Here is an 18623-nt window from a genome sequence, read left to right as displayed (position 1 = left end):
GTCAGACCACGAGGGATAGCTGCAAGGGGAGACGTGTGTACCTGTAGAGGGGGTCGCAAGAAAGGCTGTCCCTCTCTCGCCAAGCGACTCGTGGCAAAGGCCCTACCAAGAGATCTCCTAGCAGCCGGAGATGGCCCTGCCCCCTGGGTCGGCTGAGGAATTGGAGCAGGGTGGGGGGGGGGGAGTAGGAGCAGGGGGAAGAGGTGGAGAAGAGGGGCGGGGGGGAGTGGCAGAGGTAGAGCGGCGGGGGGAAGAGGCGGCGGGAGCAAGAGGCGGGGGGGAGGATGATGAGGAGGGAGGGAACTCTTGGGGGGGGGGGGGGGGGGGGGGGGGGGGGGGGGGGGGAAGGGGCTGTCGAGGGTGAAGCTGGGGTGGGGGTTGGAGCAGGGACCTCATCCTGCTCAAGAGGACCGAATCGGTTCCCCGTGGAAGCCCACTGCTACTGGGTAGGCGCCTGAGGACCACTCTGAGTCCTAGGCTGTCTCTGTGGCCCCTATCGTCGTCGACCACGGACTTGCTGCCATCCCTCCTCCGCTGGAGCCCCAGGCTCTGCATGTGTGCGTTGTGTCTCTGTCTGTGGTTGCTGGCCAGCCCTTGCAGGCTGGGTCTGAGTCTGTGGCGTAGGTCGAAGCCTCCTCCGTGGACAGGCCTTCGCAAGATGGCCTATCTGTCGACAAATGAAGCACTGGTTCGGGAGGCCCGAATACTCCACGCTCTGTCTAAACCAACCCCCACTCACCCGAGGCAGAAGAATGACCTTCGGGAGCGTGTGAGTGTCCCTGATCAAACGCGAACTGAGGGAATGCCAGCCGCCTTGGCAGCTACTGAGGCTGTCGTGCGAGGTGTCTCCAGGACAGTCCCAATGGCTGAGCCTATCCTGGACAAAAGTGGTAAGTACTCCCTCCGCAAACCAGAAAAGCAGACAGAGATGGGGATGTGTTCCTCCTCTATCAGAACAACCGAAGCAGGGTCAAAACCATGTCTCCACTGTCGAAAGTGGGCTCAAGCTGCTCGGATGGTCAAAGGACTCATGGCGATGACCTTGGACGCCATCTTGGAGGTCTCAAACTCGATTTGATAGTAACCTCGTTTGAGTATGTGTACGTCCAAGATCTTGCCCACCTCTGCGAGAAGGCGGGCCTGGAGAAGGTCACACAGCTCTCCTCTGCTGGGTCGGGTGCCGAGAATCTTGCAGATGACAGAAGTCGCCTGCAAACGCTCTACCTCTGGGGCTAGGCTCGCTTGCTCTGTCGGTGAAAGAGCAAGTCGAATGGTGGGCTTAGCGGGGTCGGGCGAGGGGGCTTCGGACGAGTCCCTCTGTGGCGGAGCTCGAGCCCCCATCTGTGGCTACTGTTGTGGCGGAGAAGCGGATGGAGGAATTTCCTGCAACAAAACGCGTAGAGCACTACCAAAAACTTAGCACTGCCATAGCGAGTTGCAGAGAACCTTCGGAAAAAAAGGCGGAAAGCGAAGAGAGGCGGGGGGGGGTGGAAATGGAAGCGGGTGAGGGCAACGGGCGGGGTATGACAGCGTGAGAAGGCAGCGGGCAGGCAGCGACCTAGGCAGGCAAGGCTGCTGCACGCAAGGGGCAACAGGGATTCCGCGCGCGAAAGGGCAGGCAGGGGGACAGCGCGAGGGAAGCGGAGAGGGAGGGCAGCGAAGGGGAGAGGGGAGGGGGGGGGGGGGGACAGCGATGGTGACAGGGGGTGGGGGGTGCTAGCAGCAGTAGCGAGCGCGTGCGGTGTTGATGCCTCATTTATTATGCAACACGAGGTGGGATATTCAGTTTGCAGTCTCACAGGCCAACAGATTTATGCATAGCCCAGGGTCGAAGCATTGGTAGGCTGTGAAGAGAATTTTCCGCTACTTGAGTGGCACTTTACATCTTGTCTTGTTTTATCCCAAGGGGGGATCATTGCCGCCAGACTTACATGCTTTTTCGGACTCAGATTCGGCTGGTTGCTTTGACACGCGAGTATCCACAAGTGGTTTTTGTTTCATGCTTGGCAGTTCATGTATATCATGGTTGAGCAAGAAGCAACCTATGGTGGCCACTTCTAGTTGTGAGGCTGAGTATAGGGTAGTCTTCACAGCTACGGTTGAGTGTGTATGGCTCAGACGCCTTATTGGAAGGCTATTGGGGAGAACATCGGCACACGGTTGCAATTCTCATCATCTTTCCATCCGTAGACAGCCATCCGTAGACAGACAGGCAATCTGAGATTGCAAATTCAGCCGTACTCGATTTATTGAAGTCTTACATCTCAGATCAGAAGACTCAATGGGAAAAGTATTTGCCTTGGGTGGAATTCGCCTACAGTAACACGATACACTCTTCGACGGGAAAGGCGCCATTTGAGATTATTGAAGGTGCTCCGAAGGTTCCACCCTTCTTAAGCACGAAAGATAAGAGTTTTGAAGCCGACCAGTACACGAGGGACTTGGACACAACTTTTGCCAAGCTCTGGGAGGCTTTAGAGAAATCTTAGAAAAGACACAAAAAGACAGCGGATCGACATCGTTGCGATTTGAAAGTAAAGGAGAACGATTGGGTGCTCTTACGTTTTGAGAAGGCACGCCTGAGAAAGAAAAAGAAAACGGAGCTGCTTTTTCCAAAGCTTAGCATGAGATACTATGGACCTTTCCAGATAAAAGAAAAGATAAATGATATCTCCTTTAGACTAAAGCTGCCCGATACTTGGAGGATTCACATGTGAGCCTCCTGAAGCCTTTTAAAGGCGATGTGCTCGATGATGGGGAGCCAGATGAGAAACCCGAAGTGGAGGAGAGCGAGGAGATACTCGTTCCATAACAGATACTAGCACATAAAGATAGAAAGATAAAAGATAAAGTGATAAGGCGGTTCTTGGGTAAATTCAAGAACTATCCCGCATTGGATGCGAAATGGATGGAGGAGGAGGACCTGGCAGATACTCCTCAGATTTGTGAACCTTTACCTTGAAGCATTCGGTTTAGCATAGTCTACTCCGATAGAACCCCAATTTTAGCATGGGCGAATCTAGTGCAGTGGGTATACACAAGAGGGGAGTCACTCCACTCCTTTGTCGACAGATTGCCTCGATACCTTGATTTGATATAGAGTCACAGATGTCCCTTTGGGTTTCAGGGATGTTGTTGAGCTGACAGTATTCTGTTGTATGACTTAATGAACTGGAATTCCCGATAATGAAAATGATATTGATTGATTTGTACTTGACTTGTTTGAGTGTTGGAACTGATAGACGAAATGACTGCAGCATTTCGGTTTGATAAATCTCTATAGACATGATAACAATAAGGATTAGTCAATCGGGCATCTGAGAGGTCCCGATTGGATCTAGATGCGATTACTAAATACGTTGCCGATTAACCACGGTCTTAGATTCGAATGAATTTTTGAATGTGATTTGTCCTGATGTCAAGAGATGTCCTATGATGTGACTGTCGATTGGTATATGTGCTAGATGTGTGTTCCTAGTGCGTCTTTACTAACAGTCGGTGTCTGCTAAGATAGTTTATGGCTTCTGTCTGTTTTGCAGGCGTAATCGAGGGCGATTACAATGCTTTCAAGAGGGGGGTATGTCACAACCGAGTGACGTGGCGTGCCCGGATACACCCACAGTGGCTGGTCCTCGGACAGTGACACGTGGCATGCAATACGGAATCCCCGCCAAATGCGTCGATAGGTTGGTATGGATTTCCAAAAATTGCGGCGGATTTTGTGGCGTAAAATGAGGAAGCTGCTAACGTGGCATTTGCATACGGAAATTCTGCTTTTAGGTTGCTGAATTCTGCGCAAGAAGATTGAGAAGCTTTTGGGATTCGTTGCTTTATTTTAAGTGGATTTTAAATTGACAGCTTTTGCTCTGCTTTTAGGCATCCCTTGTAAACTTATTGTCACGTGACACATCCAACCCTTTGTGTCCGTGGACAAGCTACAACATGATCAGGGTTAAGTTCAGTCAAGTCAGTCTAGATTAGAAGTGATATGGAACTCTTGTGAGTCTATTCGTAGACCGTGCATGCCCAGTCACTTAGTGTAGATGCATATCCTCTGGTTGCACACAGCGTGATCATCAGTATTCCCATCGGAATCCATTAGATTCCATCAGGGGAATTTTCCAGTGCATTTAGTCTATTTTTGACATTTTTCACTTATTATTTTTAAGCGACTTTCCAACAAAAGTAGGTAGGGCAATTTTGCTAGGTTTCTATATAAGCAAACTAGAGCTAGCACTATTTGGCAGAAGAGGCAACAGGAGCAAAGCTCAGCAGGCAACTTCTCACAAGACCCTTGGTGGATTTCCTCCAAGCAAGAACCATCGCCATAGCCCCTTCCCTCACCTACCGTTTTTGGGAAACATCTTCAGTTTGTGTTTCAGCATTGGATCATCGCCAGCAGGTCACTTGCATTAGCGTTTTCATCTCCCTCATCGCCAGCAGATGATCCCCGCCCTAGCGTTAGTGAAACCAGCAGCCTAGCGTTTTTGGATTCACCAACGTTTGCAGATTTCAGCATTTTCTGCCTCAGCCACAGCGATTCAGCAGCATATCAAGACTAGCCAGATACCCCTCAAGTGTAGCAGATTCAGCCCAGTAGAGACCTCAGTTTTCAGCCATGAAGAACCTCTGTTTACGGCCCTAAACCTGCAGATTTTCAGCGTCAAAGAACCACAAAAAACAGCCCCCAAATCAGCGTTTTTGGACTAGTCGGAGATTTCAGCCCATAGCGTTTTTTGGACAGCAGTAGAAAGATTGCAGATTTCAGCCCTTAGGTCGACTTCGTCATCACCGTCGTCATCGCCGACATAGCCTAGACTTGCATCAATCACTTGCATTCAGTTGTACCAGTTGTGCAATCATAAGTAGACCACTCTCGCCGACGAGAGTGGGGCCTTCGGAGGAGGGTTTTACAACGTCTCTGGTGTCGTATCTCTCTTCTCTCTCTATCTTCAGTCTCATACACTTGCACGCACAGTGTCCATTCACTTTGTTTGTGATCATAGCATTCTCTCATTGAGAACGGAAGGCTCTATCTGCCATAAGAACAAAAGGAACCTTGAGCACAATTCGGAGCACTCATCTTGAGCAAAGCGCAAACATCCATTCCGCTGCACCTAACATTGGTATCAGAGCTTTGGCAGTGTTCTGTATCACTCAAGGAAAGAACCACAAGAATTTTTTTTTGCTTGTTGCGGTCGCACGAACCCAAGTTCGCTTGGGCGTGTCGATTCCTAATCGTGTTTTTGAAGAGTGACAGGAATCCCAAGAAAGAAGGGGTTGCTAGCCTCCCCTTGTGTCTCTTTTCACTCATTGAGAGCGGACCGTGCACTTAGCGGCCGGCCAATCGACGTGAGGTGGGAAAAAGCAACCTTGGTGTGAGCGCAAGGCCGCCAAGGGGTGCGCCCGTGGAAAAGAGCAGAACTCGGGTGAAGAGAAGATCCTTCTCTAACACAGCAAAAGAAGACCCTCAAGAACCTCCAGAATCTCAAGAACCCAAGTTCCTCGTGAACTTAAGAACCCAAGACCCTCAAGAACCCAAGAACCCAAGAACCCAAGTTCCTCGTGAACTTAAGAACCCAAGACCACAAGAACCCACAAGAACCCAAGACTTCAGTGGATGCTCGTCACTCGAAGCGGAATGGATACTTCGCTTAGAGGTGATGAGCATGAGAGAGGCGAAGAAGAATTTTCCCCACCAGGAGGTTTTTCCGACCCTCCCCCTTCCCCATCTACGTCAAGGATTGCACTAATTCCTATGGAGGCTTTGGATCAGATGTTTATGGAAAGGAAGTTAGAACGCGAAGCAATAAATGCAGAAAGAAAAGCAGAAATGGATCGCAGACATGCAGAAAGAATGACAGAAATGGAACGCAGACATGCAGAAAGAGAAGCAGAAAGAAAGGAAGCCAAAGCATTCCAAGAACAGAGCAACCGACACAAGAAAGAGTCGCTCTGGCGACTCTTTTCTCAAGTTCAGCCACAGATGCAAGAGATTTGGGGAAAGGAGACTCTCAGTCTCTTCTTCTCCCAAGCATGACACACAGGATGTGCATGATTCTGAGAAGGATGATGATTTGAATGACAAGCATGATGAATTGAATGACAATGATTTGCATGATGATTTGGATGATAAGGACAAGCATGATGATTTACATGATCAAGATGTGATTTCTCACAAGCATGATGATTTGCATGATCAAGATGTGATTTCTCACAAGCATGATGATTTGCATGAAGATGGCGCGCTTGTTCACAAGGAAGATGTGTTAGTGGATGCTTTTTCTAGGGAAGCTAACCTCGTTGTAGATTCGATCAATCACGAAGAACCGATCTTGGCTTTCGAGTCGAGGTCCAAAGAATCCCCACATGACGATTCGATCATTCAGGAAGAACAGATCTTGGCTCTCGAGACTAGGTCCAAAGAACCCTCACAGGAAGTATTATGTGTTCGCATGATTGATATGCACGTATTGTTCGAGTGTTTCATTCGTGATCGTTTCCTGTATTTTAGTTAGCGTCTTTATGTAATCCCTTTTTCTAGGCATGACATATTGTACGTTGAGCACGTTTCACTCATGAATGAGCACGAATGTATGCGGATTGTTCATGAAAAGCTAATAATTATGTATGTAAGAAAGTCACATTCCATGTCTCTTCCTTGGCATGACACAGTACCCAAAAGAGCACATGAAAGTATAAGCACCAAGCATGGGCATTTCCGTTGTGAATTGCCACAGTTGATTGATCTAGATCAGCACGACAAGATTCGATCCCATTGTTTGCGTGTGTGTGGGGAACGGTTTAGCACTCCGTCTATTTGTTCATCTACATTGCATGCACAATCTTTTAGGAAGACAAGATTTTTTCCAGTCACTTTACATGGAATAGGTATGTTCATGGTTTTGTGTTGGAAATGGTTTCAGGAATTTTCAGCCATGGACATTCTTGAAGGAGAAAGAAGCTTGACTCTAGAAGAAGTTGAAGCATTGAAGGAGACTCAGAAGACTTTGTGTCGCTTTTGGCGCAGCCCAGAGAAGAAGACACTGCACACCTTTATGAAGTTCAAGTATCGCACGACCACACATCAGAGTGGGCCGGCGAAGAGTCCCTTCCAGGATTCCGGATGCTATTGGCGATCTCCCTCGACGCCATACAATTCAGTACCAGTACCTCACTTTGAAAAGGAGGGGGTGTCATGTGACACATCCAACCCTATGCGTCTGTGGACAAGCTACAGCATGATCAGGGTTCAGTTCAGTCAAGTCAGTTTAGATTACAAGTGATCTGGCACTTTTGTGAGTCTATTCGTAGACCGTGCATGCCCAGTCACTTAGTGTAGATGCATATCCTTTGGTTGCACATAGCTTGATCATTAGTATTCCCATCAAAATCCATCAGATTCCATCAGGGGAATTTTCCAGTGCATTTAGCCTATTTTACCTATTTCTGACATTTTTCACTTATTATCTTTAAGTGACTTCCCAACAAAAGTAGGTAGGGCAATTTTGCTAAGTTTGTGTATAAGCAAACTAGAGCTAGCACTATTTGGCAGAAGAGGCAACAGGAGCAAAGCTCAGCAGGCAACTTCTCACAAGACCCTTGGTGGATTTCCTCCAAGCAAGAACCATCGCCATGGCCCCTTCCCTCACCTAGCGTTTTTGGGAAACATCTTCAGTTTGTGTTTCAGCATTGGATCATCGCCAGCAGGTCACTTGCATTAGCGTTTTCATCTCCCTCATCGCCAGCAGATGATCCCCGCCCTAGCGTTAGTGAAACCAGCAGCCTAGCGTTTTTGGATTCACCAGCGTTTGCAGATCTCAGCATTTTCAGCCTCAGCCACAGCGATTCAGCAGCAGATCAAGACCAGCCAGATACCCCTCAAGTGTAGCAGATTCAGCCCAGTAGAGACCTGAGTTTTTGTTGGAATTAGGGTTGGAGAGAAACACACATAGCTTGGAGAAGACGAAGGAAGCTCAAGGCACACAATAGAGAGTGTGTTACTTAGTGTGCAATGGAAAGATAGATAGCCCTAGAGTGATGGGCGTATGCACGGGGGAAAAAACCTCCTAAAGAGGGAAAAAATGCCCCGGCGGTCCTAGTGTGTTCACACACATCACTACCACATGTATATGGTAACAGTTTTCAGCCATGATGAACCTCAGTTTTCAGCCATGAAGAACCTATGTTTTCAGCCCTAGACCTATAAATTTTCAGCGTCAAAGAACCACAAAAAACAGCCCCCAAATCGGCGTTTTTGGACTAGTCGCAGATTTCAGCCCATAGCGTTTTTTGGACAGCAGTAGAAAGATTGCAAATTTCAGCCCTTACGTCGACTTCGTCATCACCGTCGTCATCGTCGACATAGCCTAGACTTGCATCAATCATTTGCATTCAGTTGTACCAGTTGCGCAATCATAAGTAGACCACTCTCGCCGACGAGAGTGGAGCCTTCGGAGGAGGGTTTTACGTCTGTGGTGTGGTATCTCTCTTCTCTCTCTATCTCTCAGTCTCGTACACTTGCACGCACAGTGTCCATTCACTTTGTTTGTGATCATAGCATTCTCTCATTGAGAACGGAAGGCTCTACCTTCCATAAGAACAAAAGGAACCTTGAGCACAGTTCGGAGCACTCATCTTGAGCAAAGCGCAAACATTCATTCCGCTGCGCCTTACACTTATAAATAAGTGGACAGGGCCCTCACAACTCAGAGCATCTGGACGCAGAGTCTGAGAGTGAGAACCCTCCCGCTCTCTTGTACTCTGAAATACAAAAAGAAATACCGCAAGGGGGGCCAGTCTTTGGGGCCAATATCTCTAGGCACGGAACTCCGCCGGGGCCGTGTCGAATTAATTGTGAATTGTGAACTGTTTTGAAGTAAATCTCTGTTGTGTCGGGGTAGAATCTTGACTTGGAGTGTCCAAGTTTGTTACATTGAGCCTCTTCTCGGCCATCCCCTCCCCGCAACGAGTGCTCCCATTGTTGCCTATCATTGGCAGCATCGAGATCCGCGTTTTTAGCCCTTCATTCCTCTCACATCGGTAATGCAAATCATTTCTAGATCCAGCCCTTGGTGACCATCAACAATCCCACATCGAGATGGATCCAAAGGTGCATCAAATCAGCCCCAAAGGTGCTTCATTTTAAAGAGTTACCGCGGCGACATTCCGCATTCGAGTCAGTGGATTCTACACTTCAGGTATAGCATGTGTGTAGATTCCATTTACGCAATTAAAAGCAAATACTACATCGACAACGGTGTGGGGGGCCCTTGAGAGTGTTTGTTGGGACCCCATCGGGTTTCATTCCCTGAAACCGGCCTGTAGCCTTACTAAAGGGCGGTAAAACTTTGGCTTTCACTTGAATTATCGTCTAACTTTCCCTTTACTTTACGACACAAAGTAACTTCACAAATAAACCTGTAACCAGAATTCACCATTTCAAAACAATTCATGACTTGGTAGGTAGAGCGCTTCCAAGTAGAGAACGACACCGCGTAGGCCCCAAAGACTAGCGCCCCTTTTGGTATTTTTTTATTCAATTGCAAATAAACGACTTGAACACTTTCACCTAACTCTCACCAAGCTGTCCAAACTTGTCAAGGGCTGTAATTGCACGTCTTTGACCCAATTTCGGTTGCATAACGACACCAAAACCCATGTGGGTCAAAAGTACACATCTAGGACGGTTTCCCTTGCACTTTAGAAGCTTTCCGATGAGTTGCAGGTCAATTTCAGCATGCTGTAATCTCCTATTTTGGTCAGTGTCAGGTGCCCAAAGCCTTGTATAAACACCCCAAGGCCTTCTTGAGGCTCCCTTGGTGTTATCTTGCAGTTTAGGTGTAATTTTTTGTTTTGGATCGATTTGAGCGGAGCAAACACATTTACACGTGTCTCAGGAGCTCTCGCATGCAATGGGATAGTTCCCCTGTAATTTGGATGAGTTTTAACGTGAGAAAACTCTCCATTTTTTGTAATTTGTCGTGTTGGATCTGTGTGTACCTGTGGGGGATTAGCAATGAGCTAATCCTTCAAAAGGCTTTTGCCTTAGCAAACGTGCATGAAACCCACAGAACTATACATGGTCATTTGAGAAGCCTAACTAGTGGGGCATTACCATATGTGCAAAGGGGAGAGAGATGCACGAGAGAAAATCATCGTGCTACATGAGACAAGGGAGAAGGCAAGCTTTCCATTAAAGCTGTGATCACCTGCACCCACTACTCACACACATACAGTAGAGCACAATGAGTAAAAATCAGCCCCTCTCAAATTTTGGGCACCCCCTCTTGAGGTGAGACCTTATGGAGTGGTTTAGTGGCTTGCACTTTGCTCTCCTACTGCCATGTGTCCTCTTTGCTCCTATTGGTTTAATTCCTAGTATCCACCCACTACTCACACACATACTGTAGAGCACAATGAGTAAAAATCAGCCCCTCTCAAATTTTGGGCACCCCCTCTTGAGGTGAGACCTTATGGAGTGGTTTAGTGGCTTGCACGTTGCTCTCCTATGGCCATGTGTCCTCTTTGCTCCTATTGGTTTAATTCCTAGTATCCACCAACTTATAAAGTCCTGCGGAGGGGCCTAAATGACTAACTAAGCCTAACAACTTTTTTACTTGTCAGATTCTAGTGTCGATCGGCCCAACCATCTTGTGGCTGCCTGACCTTGACTCCTATGGGTGAAACTCTCGGCCAACAGCTGCTTCACATTGGCCATGCAATGTCCGGGCATTTGTGATTTCAAAAAGAGGGCCCCAAAAATTAAATAAAAATCAAGGGAAGGAAACCAACAAATAAGGTTAATGTTTGTCACAGTCTCGTGACAGACCCCCTTCTTGAAATCGCAAACATCCTCTATTGCATGCATCCTATACATGCCACAAATGATTTAGTGTGATTAGCACCCTTTTATCATTGCATGTATCGGCAAGAAACACTGTCAAACATGAGTACACATGACTTAATGAAACCTTCATTCTTTTGTCATTTCTATCTATCATATAAGTGAGCATTGTACCTTTAACATTTGTCAAGCAATGTACACTTCTATTGCACTGAATCTATATGTACATATGAAGTGCTAGCTGCAGCATCACCCCTCTTTTGAGCATGTGTCTGGATTGCCAGAGACATTTGCATTAGCTGTTGGCTGCCCTTTATGGTTGTATACATGCTCAGTTGGTTGTAGTCGTCGTATGCATCCTAGAAATCTTGTGAGTCATTGATTTTAGAGTCTTGTGTTCAATCTAGCACTTGCACATCTGCTCTCTCCCCGCAGAGTTGGAGCCTCGACACCCCCATTTTACCGTGATTCCTGGGCTTGGAGCTGAGTGTGTTGCCAGCCAGAGTTTGTATTGGTTCCATGAGTTAGTCGAGTTCCATTGGGTTCGGAGTCTACTCTTGTATCAGTTGAGTTAGACTAGCTTGTTCTACAACGTTCATTTCTATGTTTGGAGTCAGATTTCTTGCATATTGCAGTGAGGAGCACCCACAGTAGAGAGCACAACTGACAAGAAGAGCACTAGGTAGGCATCTTTGGAAGATGCATATTGCGGTTTTACTGAGGAGCACCTAGTGCTTTTCCTGCTACAGTGTTCTCTGATTATCCCCCTTTTCATTTGCGCGTTACTACCCAGACCTACGTGGCTGCTCACCGTGGCTCATGGATATCTGACAGTGTTCTCTCTGACCCTTTGCTGAAAGAGCATCTACTGTTGCTATGGAGAGCTCCTTGGAAGCTTGTCCGTGATCCTGCTGACCATATGGCTTCTTGCATTAGTTTGTCCACTTCAGCATGGAGAGCACCTAACTTCATGTAGGGATCTCTTGCAGCGATGGGGGCATGAGTATTGTACCAGGTTGGCCTCTATCTAGCTCATGTTTGCAGTCCCATGATTGCGAGATTACTTGTTAAATTTAACTGTTGACTTATCCAACCCAAGATTTTTGAAGTTTATGTTTATGCTCATGTACAAATGTATTTAGGCAGTCCCATGTGTCAATATAAGGGAAGGACAGTATGGTTTGTGAAGATCGCAAGCTTGTGTGGAACGGTGAGATACCTGTAAGGCTGCAGCTTCATAACTCAGAGGTTACAACCGTGCCACCACCACCTCCTTCTTTGGTAATTTTTTTTCAGCAAGATTTTTAAGGACAGTTTTCGGCCTTTTGAAATACCTCATATATTCTAACCTCACTGTTTCAGTTTCTTGCTTCTCGAAATGGATATTTACCTCTCCTTGTTCCACAAGTAAAACCGCACTTTCAAAGTGCTTTGCCTATTGGGCAAGATACAGGCTGGTTTGAGTATGAAGGGCTACCTTTAAAATGGTATGTAGGTCTCCTTGGACAATGCCATACTTCATTTTCAATGCCAAGCAGGGTTAAATAATAAAGATAGTGTACATTTGCACGAAGGAAAGCGTTCGACTCTCCTTTAAAAAGAAAAAGGAATTGGTAACATTCTTGTTGTTCAATGCAATGATTTGTTTCTTGACTTAAACAAGAGTTGGTCTTAACACCTATCAGAGTGTGTCCCATTTGTCATGAATATCTCTTCTTTGGAGGGGTTCACACAAAAATGTTACTGTCCCATGCAAAGAACTAGCATTTATTAAGTGGTTTAAAGTGACAAGGAAAAGACAAATATCTTCCTTTTAATCACGCTGATACACAGCGTGACCTTGAAACATTTCAGCCCTGAACTATGTCCTACTTGAAACTGGCTCTCAGAGGTGTCGGTTTCGATGGATGCCATGGCGATGTATCTAATGAAAATGCAAACCTGACACATTTATACATGTAATAATGTATGCATACGTGGTTGAAGTTAATGTACATATTACTGTGGCATCTAGAAGATTGCTCTAGCACTATAAACATTCCAGGGACTAGTTCGTAACTTGTGTCTTGCCATTTTCTTTAGAGGAATATAATCTTCTCGACTCCCTCTACCCATCCGTCCTTTTTCCATCCATTTTGAGTATAATTCCTTCTTGATCATCCATTTTCCTTGGTGGATCACCCCGTAAAGATGACACTTCCAAGGTACTTGATTCGTAGGATAGGATGATTATTTGTCTTTTCACAATTGTTTTCTTCAGTATTTCCTTGACGGTTAATGATTTTGTTCCTCGCTCAAGAAAACACGCTGAAAGGGGCAGGATGGATATTGAAGGATCAAATTTCTGCAAACCAATAGTGCAGGGTTCCTGTGCATTAGATCATCCACGTGTAGCTATTGCTGAAAAAACTTGGACGAACATTGGAAATGGAAGGCAAAGCCTCTTGCGGTAATCCTGTGTGCATGCAATCTAGAAAAAATAGCTGCCACAGCCACATCCATGTATGTAAACTTTATATGCATCATAAATAGCTGACGGAGTCATGACTTTGTAGGAAAAGAAAATAAAAAATGAGAGGGGGTCTGCCTGTGAAAGTATGTGACAAGCTCTTTCAAAGCTTGGAGGAATCTGAAATTTGTCCTTACCCTGTGATGTAACTGGCATTTTGTTCACATTTTCATCGTGCACAGTTACACCTTTTGTTAAGGTCTACTTGTGTAAAGGACTAGAAGGGAGAGTTAAGATGTGCTTGTACCTAGCTTGCCTGATCTTTACAGGGCTGGAAGTCATCTGGAATTTTTTGCAAAATTTGAATGGCTAATGAGCTATTTTGCATTAAAATACACTTCAAAAGAATATGGGGACCCTTATCTTTATAGCGCCGGCCATCAAGTTATTTCTGCAAAATTTTTGTTTATGGCTATTGAGATTTTTGTCATTTAATACACTTTCAAAGAGTATGGGGACCTTGCTTAAATGGTTGTGGTATGAACAGGCATGTTCCCATTGGAGTGTTGTTCGACCTGTTGTGCTTTGAACCAAAAAGGCCATGGAATCTTATGGTATGGCCTTGATAATTTTCCTTACACGTGCATAGAATAGTTAATTTTTGAATTTTTGTTTAATAAGTATGTACTTGTTTGTTTTGTATTTGCAAATAATAAGACACAATGTTCCTTCAGTATTTCTCTTTGATGGTGTCACGAGGACGTGGCAATTGCTAACTTGAGTTGTTGGTTTCTTTCCGATGATTTTTGTTTAATTTTTGGGACCCTCTTTTTGAAGTTGCAAATGACCGGACATTGCATGGCTAGTGTGAAATGGCCGATGGCGGAGAGTTTCACCCGCAGTCGGGAAGGGCAAGTCACCACGAGTTGGTTGGGCTAATCGGCACTGGAATCCGAGCAGTAAAAGGGTGTCTAGGCTCAGTTTAAAGTCATTTAGGCCCCTCGCGACACTTATAAGTTGGTGGGTATTAGGGAATTAACTCAAAAGAGGCAAACTGGACACATGACGGCTCCAGGCTGATCTGCCAGATGTGCATGAAGAGGGGGCGCCCAATTTGAGAGTGGAGGCTGGTTTTTGTTCATTGGGGTTTGCTACAATGTGTGAGTAGTGGGTGCAGGTGATCACAGCTTTAATGGAAAGCTTGCCTTCTCCCTTGCTCTATGTAGCGTGATGATTTTCTCTCGCGCATCTCTCTCTCCCCTTTTGCACATATGGTAATGCTCCACTAGTTGGGCTTCTCAGATGACCATGTACAGTTATGGGGGTTTTATGCGCATTTGCCAAGGCAAGAGCCTGTTGTACAGGAACCGGATTAGCTAATTGCTAATCCCCTTCAGGTACGCACAGTTCTATCGCGAAGGAATGTGAAAACGGAGAGTTTTCTCACGTGGAAACTCGTCCGATTTGAAAAGGAATTGTCCCATTGCGTGTGGGAGCACCTAAGACATGCATAAGCGTGCTCGCTCCGCTCGAAGCGGTCAAAAACAGAGAATAACAGCCTGCTGTGTTTTTCTACAGGTTTAGGGTTTCGCACCTAAACTGCAGGGAATCGCCTGTACAAGGCAGTAGGCACCTAAAAGTGGCAAAACAGAAAATTACAGCATGCTGAAATTGACCTACAGCTCAGTGGAAAGCTTCCATACTGCAAGGGAAAGTGTCCTTGACGTGTACTTTTGACCTACAGGGATATTTACGCCGTTATGTTGGCGAAATTGGGTCAAAAACCTGCAATTACAGCCATGGACAGGTTTTGACAACTTGGTGAGGGCTAGGTGCAAGGGTTCGGATCATTTAATATTTGTCAGGATAGCCTCGGGAAAGCATTGGGTGCAACTTGGTGAGGGCTAGGTGCAAGGGTTCGGATCGTTGAATATTTGTCAGGATAGCCTCGGGAAAGCCAATTTTGGAGAGATTTCCCGCGAGGAATCTCATCTAATTCAAGGGGCAAGTGACCATACAGGTGCGAGAGCTCGAGGGCTACCCAGAAAGGTGATCAGCATGCGGATTGGAGCGCAAAACAGAGACTTCAGCGAGTTGCAATTTCTCGCCAGGTTTTGCAAAGCGCTCTAAAGTGTGTGGAAAGTCAATGTTTGCTTGGGATTTTGTCCTTGGAGACTTCTACTGTGGTTATGTTGCCGAAATCGGGTTGGAGTAGAGGAATTTCAGCTCGATAAAAGTGGGACATCTTGTGGAAGTTTACAGGCTTTTCTCAAGTATAATAAGAATAAAGAAATACCGAAAGGGGCTCCAGTCTTTGGGGCCAACAGGGTGTCGTTGTTTGATTGGTAGCACCCTAGCTGCTAGCCCGTGGTTTGTCTTGAAGTGTTGAATTCCAGTCACAGGCTTATTCGTGAAGTTTCTTCGTGTGTCTAAAGTCAAGTAAAGAATTTCGGGTGAAAGCCAAAGCCTAGTGCCCCATGGGCCGGTTTCAAGGTTCCATTGCCGGGATAGAATCACTTTTTCCTCAAGAAGTGAGCCTCAATTGTTTTGGGTACAGACACAAGGTACAAGAACTTGGAATTACACTATGACTGACAGGATGAATGACACCAAGGAAGAGGGTTCCTCTTCGCAGGACAGACAGGAAATTCCGCATGTTCGTCCTTCCAAAAAGTGATCAAATTAGGGCTGATTTTTTGCTGCATTTTTAGGGTTTGTAAGTATGAACCAAGATGGGATAGGGAGAGGTCTCACGGCGGTAGATTGGCCACTAGTTTTCCGTGGGAGTGATGTGGGTCTGCCAGGTGACACGCTGCTCGCCAATTCTCTTAGGCGATTGCTTGGATTCTTTGACGCATCGGTAAATCATCTTGAAATTTGAGCTTACTTGGTCGTGGGTGGTACGTCATAGTGTTGTGGAATTATGCTTGTTTGCGAAGGCACGACCCTTTTGCACACGTAAAAGTTAAGGGACAGGTTGCAAAGATGCTACTTGGTGAAGTTCAAGAACTATCCACCTATGGATGCAAAGTGGATGGAAGAGCATGAGATGTCAGAGCCACCAATTGTATTGCAACTTTACCTTGAGGCCTTTGGGTTACAGCGTATGTATGCCCCAACCCAACGTCTGCATAGGAGGGGTAATGATAGAGCTAGCGAATCAATGTACTCATGGATTCAGTGCAATAGCAATGTACAGTTTGACCCAAGTATGAAGGTCTCATTAAGTCATTTGTACACATGTTTTGATAGTCTTTCTTGCAGATACATGCGATGATAAAAGGGTGCTTACCACACAAGATCATTTATGGCATGTATATATGGCGCGCAATCGAGGACGTTTGCGATTTTAAGAGGGCTGTATGTCACGAGGACGTGGCAATTGCTAACTTGAGTTGTTGGTTTCTTTACGATGAATTTTGTTTAATTTTTGGGACCCTCTTTTTGAAGTTGCAAATGACCGGACATTGCGTGGCCAGTGTGAAAACAGCCGACGGCTAAGAATTTCACCCACAATCGGGAAGGGCAGGTCACCATGAGTTGGTTGGGCTAATCGGCACTGGAATCCAAGCAATAAAAGGGTGTCTAGGCTCAATTTAAAGTCATTTAGGCCCCTTGCGACACTTATAAGTTGGTGGGTACTAGGGAATTAACTCAAAAGAGGCTAATGGCGGCTCCAGGCTGATCTGCTAGATCTACATGAAGAGGGGGCACCCAATTTGAGAGTGGAGGCTGGGCTTTGTTCATTGGGGGTTGCTACAGTGTGTGTGAGTAGAGGGTGTAGGTGGTCACAGCTTTAATGGAAAGCTTGCCTTCTCCCTTGCTCTATGTAGCGCGATGATTTGCTCTCGCGCATCTCTCTCTCCCCTTTTGCACATATGGTAATGCCCCACTAGTTGGGCTTCTCAGATGACCATGTACAGTTCTGGGGGTTTTATGCGCGTTTGCCAAGGCAAGAGCCTTCTGTACAGGAACCGGATTAGCTATTTGCTAATCCCCTTCAGGCACGCACAGTTCCATCGCGAAAGAATGAGAAAACGGAGAGTTTTCTCGAGTGAAAACTCATCCAATTTGACAAGAAACTATCCCAATGCGTGCGGGAGCACCTGAGACACGCGTAGGCATGCTCGCTCCGCTCGAAACAGTCAAAAACAGAGAATTACAGCCTGCTGTGTTTTTCTGCAGGTTTAGGGTTTCGCACCTAAACGGCAGGGAATCGCTAGGTTTGAGATATTCGTCTTTCTATTCCTCTGTCAGTTGGGGCCGTGTATCTTTCTGTTTTTTGCTTCCGTCATCACTTGTTGAAGGTTGATTTCATGGATAAGTCAAGTTACTCGAATGCATAGCAAAGCCTTGCTTAGCATGCCCCATCAAGTGATGTATGGATTCAGATTTCTGTAACAAGCAGTAATCTCGTATCTCTTTGGGCAGTCCACAGTAGAATCACTCGATTTGTTGCTTAAACTGATCTTTTTAAAGGATGGAGCAGGTGGAAAAACATCCCAAAATCTCTCGCAATAAGTATTCAGAGTATCTGCCTTCACCATCTGAAGATGGTTCTAGGCGGTAATCACTTGCCGTTCATACTCGTGAGCTAGCCACGAGGAAATGAAAAGTCTCTTGAACTTTAGCCACTTTGTCGATGCTTCTTTTCTTAACAGAAGAGTGGACCACCATGTCCGTGCATTTCCTTTCAAATAGGATGAGAGAGAGAGAGAGAGAGAGAGAGAGAGAGAGAGAGAGAGAGAGAGAGAGAGAGAGAGAGAGAGAGAGAGATGAATGAAATGAAATGAAATGTTATATTAGCGTCTGCTAATGGCTATGAATTTCCATGAGGTATTTAAGTGTCTTCATGAAATTGTGGAAGTTTTAGAGCTCTTGATAATTTGATTATTCATGTACAGGTACACTTTAGAAGTTTTCCTTCTGAATTACTACCTTATGAAGGAGAAGATGCTATGAAATGGAGCTTTATCAATTCTTTAAAAGAGGTATGCCTTGACAAGTTTATAATTACCGCACAACCCAGAAATAGTCATTCTTATGTACTCTTGCTTCAAAACTTGAAAACCTCACAATATTTTCAATCGCCAACACAACAAATCATAGCATATTGCTCTTCACTTTCATTATGTGCATTGTGTGTTCATAAAATAAACAAAGGAACAATCATAATTGAGCATTTTCCAACTCAGATGATTGCAGATTTTCATACCAAAGGACTGAATGACGACTATTATGATTAGATCTTGAGTTGTTGCAACCTTCCTGGATTCATACATATATACATATATATATATATATATATATATGTATATATATATATAT

General features: G+C 45.7%; 1 protein-coding gene across 6 annotated transcripts in view; it reads left to right on the top strand.

Annotated features, from left to right (window-relative positions):
• The window catches only part of APG5 (autophagy protein Apg5 family), a 70191-nt gene that overhangs the window by 23327 nt on the left and 28241 nt on the right, over nucleotides 1–18623 (top strand). For 2 of the 6 annotated variants that reach the window (XM_086486898.1, XM_086486894.1), the window contains exons 2-5: nucleotides 11989–12127; nucleotides 12209–12333; nucleotides 13843–13909; nucleotides 18200–18286. In XM_086486898.1, the coding sequence (XP_086343024.1) occupies nucleotides 12023–12127; nucleotides 12209–12333; nucleotides 13843–13909; nucleotides 18200–18286 (384 nt within the window). In that variant the 5' untranslated portion in view covers nucleotides 11989–12022. Of the gene's footprint in view, nucleotides 1–3539; nucleotides 3687–11988; nucleotides 12128–12207; nucleotides 12334–12928; nucleotides 13296–13842; nucleotides 13910–18199; nucleotides 18287–18623 lie in introns of those variants that run through there. The other 4 variants (XM_086486896.1, XM_086486899.1, XM_086486895.1 and 1 more) reach the window with 4 other exon arrangements.

This window comes from Adiantum capillus-veneris, chromosome 17 (genome assembly GCF_014529385.1).
Source record: "Adiantum capillus-veneris isolate H3 chromosome 17, ASM1452938v2, whole genome shotgun sequence".
Taxonomy (NCBI): Eukaryota; Viridiplantae; Streptophyta; class Polypodiopsida; order Polypodiales; family Pteridaceae; genus Adiantum; species Adiantum capillus-veneris.
This window is presented reverse-complemented; position numbering and strand designations above follow the sequence as displayed.